At 41.7% G+C, this 6593-nt stretch overlaps 1 protein-coding gene across 3 annotated transcripts in view; it reads right to left on the minus strand.

Annotated features, from left to right (window-relative positions):
* The window catches only part of LOC107680527 (KN motif and ankyrin repeat domain-containing protein 1-like), a 63440-nt gene that overhangs the window by 11566 nt on the left and 45281 nt on the right, over positions 1 to 6593 (minus strand). For all 3 annotated transcript variants that reach the window (XM_016476450.1, XM_016476441.1, XM_016476459.1), the window contains one exon: positions 1392 to 4034. In XM_016476450.1, coding sequence (XP_016331936.1) covers positions 1392 to 4034 — 2643 coding nt within the window. The remainder of the gene's footprint in view (positions 1 to 1391; positions 4035 to 6593) is intronic.

Here is a 6593-nt window from a genome sequence, read left to right on the forward strand (position 1 = left end):
TCATTTTTCTACTTTCAATATTAAATAAAAAAATGAATGATCGAATGATACACGTATTTGTTTGTATCTTGAAAATTTGAAATTCATCCTTGCAGAGCTTAAAAGAACTCAATTTTTAACATGAATGGCCAAAAAAAAAAAAAAAGCAAACAACTTTCAGCAAACAACTTGGCAATAAAGCTAAAAGCCTTCAAAGTTACACCGCAGCGGACAAAAATAACACCAAATTTTGGTATATGTCAGTAGCTGCTTATATTTAGACTTGTAGGACGCCAACGATAAAAGCCTTGCAAATTAATCAATAAGGTGTGGTTTTTCTAGGTGCAGCTGCAAACAAGCTATGATACTGTACATAATAATTCTCTCTCAAATTATACCTCCAAGACATTATAATATAGCTGCTGCCAAAACAAAGTTGCTTGATAAAAGGACAACTTTGGACAACACACAATCAGAATAGTGTGCGGATTCTCTCAAAGTTTAAGATAATATGTGCAATGATTATGATATGAATCTGAATTCTAGCCTCTAGATATTCTTCACATCAGATGGTCTTTCATTTTCATGAACCAAAAGTAGTAACGTAATAAAAATATTTCTGCAAAAGAATGTCCAATATGGAGAATACCTGTGCACATCTCCTGCTTTATCTAGAGTCAAATCAGTTCACAGCAGACATGGAAACACTAAAATCTTGGCAGCAATTTTGACTGACCATTGGCCATAATCCTCTGATGTGCATGTTTAAAAAATTCTGTCTCTCAATTCCCTGCAGAGTAGAAGCAACTGTTATTTATAACTTCAGAGCATTCCATAAAAACTCAGGCTAAAAGCCTGTTGATGATAGAGGAATATGAGACCACTGAACTAAGAACTTTTAGATTATTGTGACTTTTAAGCCTTCCTGGAAATAAAAACATGAAGAACTTGAGCACATACTTAAAGACACTTTGGATATGGTCCCCGAGTCTGGTCTTATAGAGAGAAAGTCTTTACACAAAGCTTCTCTCCATTACATAACACTGAGGATTTATGAATCAGCATCAGCAAAGACAACAACAACTAGCCATTTAGCACAAGCTGCTGCCTTCCAAAAGAGATGATATCATTGTTGGATTATATCCAAAGCCCTTATGTATTTTTCAGGGTCAGAGAAAACTTTGCCCTGTCAGATCGTGTCAGGCATCATTATAGACACAAATGCACCGTGTACCCTTTTGTCTCATCCCTCTTCCTCACCATACTCAGCAGTAAAAGGGGGCCTGAGTGTAAATATAGCAACCTGGAGTACAGCAGTGCTTTATACTAAACATGCAGCAATATTTTTTCTTCTTCTGCATGTATGTTCTTTGGTTCATATAGCATATAGGATCAAATAAACTGCAACTTACCTTTCATGGTGTGGTCTGAGCTCTCCTTCTGTCTCAGAAGGTCCATGTTGGAGAGTTCCTCAACACTTCCATACTTCATTACTGAATTGATGGATGATAAAGTAGTAACCAGCTCACTATTGATGGAGCTAAACTGGGATTGTTGAGGTGGACCGAATGTATCTTCCAGCTCACTGTAGTTCTGAGCAAGCAACATCTGCTGTTCCTGCAAGAGCTTCTGCACTCTCTCTATGTAGTGATCGAGTCCAACACCTGCCCCAGCTTGCGAGTGGATGGGTCCTGCTGATGACATTGATCCCACAGGAACACTCTCAAGTTGGATCGAGGTAGGAGACTGAGAAGGGCCACATGCAATGTTCCTTGTCTTGTGACCGACTAAAAAGTTTTCATTTATGTTCGTGAGGCCAACCCCAGTCTCTTTGGTTTTGTAAGATGGCGACTTGTCATGCATACCTTCTTCAGATGCTGTTGTACCTACTGAAACGGAGCGCGTTTTTAATGTGGCCGGCACATCTTTTACAAGACCATCACCAATGGCAATTGTACGAGTCTCCACTGGTACGGTGCTAACTTGTTTGTCTTTTGAGTATGGTTGTGTAGTGGTGCAGGAATCCGTAAGAACTACCTTGTCTGTATTGGTTAACTTGCCTATTGTCTCAATTTCTGTGTTTGTGTACTGTGAGGCACACATGGGTAAGACCATGATTCCAAAGTCAGTTCTGTGAACTTCATCTGTTGCTGTGCTCTGGGTTGCCATCTCCTTGATAGGCCTGACCATTACATCGACTGAACAATCTCCACATCCAATAGACCTGAACTCCTTGTCTTGTTCAACCTCAGTTTTGCATGGTACTAAACCTTCGGTCATTAATTCAGTGTTGATCCCCATTTCACATACACTTAATTCCACTCCCACACCCTGGTTGCACATCACAACCTGCTTGCCAACACATTGTTCCTTAACTTCAGCACGTTCTCGTACAACCCACTGCTCCATTGGCAACTCTGGACCCACTGAAACATGCCTTGCCTCTGGTTTGCAAATAATGCCTACTGAATTCATCTGTAGGACATGATTTGTGCTTGCATTGCTAAACTCAACATGGTTGCCCACACCTTGGCTCTGTGTAGACACTCTGGCCTCCACTGAAGTGCTATACATTTCTGGCCTTGCCATCATTCCCTTGTCTGCCTTTTTTCTTGATCCAGCCTCTTGAAGCTGAAGCTTTAGCTTTCCCATTTCCATTTGGTGGGTTGTCTCCTTCAGTTGAACCTCCAGTCTGTAGATCTTCTCTTTCAGGGCTTCGATGGTCTGGTGCTGCATCTCGATTTCAGCTTCTACTTCACTGCTCATACCTAGCATGGCTTCAGTCACACCAACTCCTGTGCTCCTCAACTCCTGCTCTGTTCCCACAGCCACATCTCTGTTTTGCCCAGGTGACCTCCGATATACAACCACATTGTTCATGTTCTCATCAGCTCCAACACCAATGGACTTGCTCTCACGCCTCCACCGCTGGACGTTTTGGTTTGTTTTTTCCTCTGTTTGGTGTAAGCTGTGCTTCCTTTCCTCACCATTATCCTGCAGGTTTCTCTCCAAAGCCTCCACTTCAGCCGTCAGTTGCCTGAACTCTTGTAGCCTTTGAGTGCTCTGCTCAGTGTTCTCCATCTCCTCAATGTGGAGTTCAGAGCCTGTCCTGAGCTGGGTCAGGGGCTCATACTGATCAGCACTGCCAACACTATAGGAGCGCTTCCTGAAACCTCCATCTGGACTCTGCCCCATTACCTTGGAGTTCTTCATCTGGGACACTAGTTGCCTTTTCTCTTCTTGCAAGACTGAGATCTTGACCTGAAGGATTGGGATGGTCTTTACCTGCTTCTCCAGTTCTTTTAGTCTTTTTAGAGCCACTACCATCTGTTCTCGAATGTGCTGGAGGTGCAGTGGGCTAACATTAGTCACTGGTGTGGTCATGCCTGAGCTGAGGGGACTGTGGCGGATTGAACTGCCCATAGAGGATGTGAAGTAGGGGTTGTACTCTCCATTGCCTAGATGTCCATTATGTTGAAAAGAATGTGAGCTGGGTGAAATCTGGCTTGGCCCATAGGAGCCACTGTAAGAGGACAGGGAACTGGAAGAGCCCATTCCTCCAAAACTGGCTAGTCGCCGACGGGGCGGCTCATTGACTGGTGGCTGCATCAGGAGCCGCTCCTGTTCCAGTCGCCTTCGGGTCTCCATCAGTGTTTTCTCCACCTGGGGGTTATGGCGAAGAAGGCGGGGAGAAGGTGGAGGCAGCAGCTGCTTGGTCTCGGGGACGTTCACAAAGGCTTGGGGAGCTTCATGGACTTGGGCAGTATGGCCAGGGGGGGGTACCTGGTTCTGAGATGTAAAGTAGACTGGCGACTGTTTGCTCTCATCGCTGTTAGAAGAGGATAAGGAGTCTGTTGAAGTCCACTCAGTGTGGCCACTGCAACTACTCTGAGGAGGAGGCGCAGACCTGACCACTTTTGGCTTCCTTTGGATGTTTAGCTTCTTGATGGTGTTGCCCCTCTCGATGTCATCCACATACTTAAGGAAGTCCAGGTCTAGCTGATAACCATACGGGGTTTCCAAACAGTAAGGGTCCTTCTCATCATCATCTTTTTCTTAAAAAAAAAAAAAGTGAAATTAGTTGAATAAATTATCTAATCACTGTACAGTTATTCAATTCTTTCCTTAAAATATGCAAAATAACGTCAGAAAAGAAAATGTGTAATTAGTCCTTAAAATTTGTTACACTCTTTTTTTTAATATGATGATTTCCTTGCAGTATCATAAAAATATTATACACCAATACACGGTATTGAACCAAAAGCAATACAACAACAACAAATGCATTCATCAAGGCAATCCCCAAAAGGACTAAAACAGCCAGCTAGTAAAAACATAAAAATAATTTTTTATTTTGTCCAAATGTTTCTTCAGTCTGACTGCCTGGTACATAAAAGGGATAGTTCACCCAAAAATGAAAATTCTGTCATTAATTACTCACCCTCATGTCGTTCTAAACCCGTAAGACCTCCGTTCATCTTCAGAACACAAATTAAGATATTTTTGAGGAATTCAGAGAGCTCTCTGACCCTCCCATAAACAGCAATGTAATTACCACGATCAAGGTCCAGAAACGTATCAAAGAGATCGGTAAAATAATCCATGTGACGTCAGGGGTTCAACCGTAATTTTACGAAGCTACGAGAATACTTTTTGTACACAAAGAAAACAAAAATAATGCCTTTATTCAACAATTCATCAACAATTCGTGTGACGCAGCTGACACAGAATAGCATACGCTGTTTACCTTCAGTGGATATTCTCCAAAATGGCACCAGGGTGTCGCGGAGGAGACGAATTGTTGAATAAAGGCATTATTTTTGTTTTCTTTGCGTACAAAAAGTATTCTCGTAGCTTTGTAAAATTACGGTTGAACCCCTGATGTCACATGGATTATTTTACCGATCTCCTTGCTACGTTTCTGGACTTTGATCGTGGTAATTACATTGCTGTCTATAGGAGGGTCAGAGAGCTCTCAGAATTCATCAAAAATATCTTAATTTGTGTTCCGAAGATGACCGGAGGTCTTGCAGGTTTAGAACGACATGAGTGTAATTAATGACAGAATTTTCATTTTTGGGTGAACTAACCCTTTAAGACATATACCGTATGTAACTCTCTTGCCAAAAGGTGTCACTCCTATGGTTGCAAGCCTAAAGGTGTGATAACGGTTATACCCAGTAATCATAACAGTGTGAGTGTCATTCCAACACCACTTCACACTTACACAATACATTGCTAAGATTTTTCCACTAAAAGTTAAACCATTAACTAACAAAAATTAAATTTTCCATCTACCGATTTCCAACACCGGATTGTAAAGATGTTTTCTAGTCAATGTCATGGCAAAACAAACTCCATGTGTTTGCTGAGCATTTGCACGGGGAGGGTAACTGGGGGTGGGGTTAAGGGAAAACAAGGAGAGCAAATATTTCTTTCTACCCAAAGATCTATTCGGTCCAATGCAACTGGCAATATCTTAAACATTTCACTCACTCACTACCTAGCAGACAAGAAATGCATTGACAGAGAGGCAAAAACGTTAATGGTTTCTTTTCAGCTAGAAGCCAAGGAATATCCATCAACAGAGCTTATATCACAGTCCAAATTCCATACTAGACAGAGAATTCCTCCCGTCAGTTAGACAGATTAACTCTCTGGAAGCCAACACACTTTTAGATGATTTAGAGAGCAGACACAGTGCATTAAGATCAAATAACAACCCATTAAACGCATTTCTTGGTACATTTTAATTAAATATGTAAAATGCAAGAAAGTTTACTTGCCCATGTAACATTGCCTCCCATGTCCCTTATATAGACTTAACTGAAAGGGGTTTTGAGAAGGTTAAGGCAACCTAATCCCTCATTGTTCAAGCGTCACTTACCCAAAGTCAAACAGCAGTCCTCATGCAGCGGCGCCTGTTCCCTTACAAGCCGTAATAGAGTTTTATAACTAGAACAAGCTGCAGGCTGCCTCCCCTCACTCACTGAGCACTTTCTCAACCTTCACTCCATAAGGGGAAAAAATTCCACTATTGGTGTAAACTTAGCCTAGCTCAGTGCAGCCTGTGATAGGCTAAATGCCTCCACCAATCATGCAGCACTTACACTGTTTCTTCTGTCTTTCCTCTCTCAAAGTTCTCTTTAAACACTCCGTAACCCCTTTAAACAGTGGTCCCTTTTTAAGCACGCTTTCCAAGCATGTCTTTGTCATATTAAGGAGCCTAAACTCACCAGACGCATAATACAAGGTTCATTTAAGCATTTGCTGCTTTTCTTAATGTTCAGGATTACAGATAAAAACACTAATATATTGTGACATGAACATGGCTTTTTAAATTATAATAAAAATAAAACAGACATTTTCTAAATGCTCCAACTAAACTAAAAAGCTTCATTCTATATTTAACGATGTAACAATCATTCAACACCACTGACAAAACCCCTTTTACTGTATTTGTACTGCAACAATTGCTAACTTGTTCAACACACCAGCTAGCTTTACTGACTATAGCAAGAGCACAACAGCAATGTCATGGAGAGCGAGACAGGCTTGTCTGGTACGGGGAACAGACACTTGGGCAGCTGAATGCTGACCTGACTGGTTGGGGT

Source organism: Sinocyclocheilus anshuiensis, unplaced genomic scaffold, assembly GCF_001515605.1.
Source record: "Sinocyclocheilus anshuiensis isolate Anshui unplaced genomic scaffold, SAMN03320099.WGS_v1.1 scaffold697, whole genome shotgun sequence".
Lineage (NCBI taxonomy): Eukaryota > Metazoa > Chordata > Actinopteri > Cypriniformes > Cyprinidae > Sinocyclocheilus > Sinocyclocheilus anshuiensis.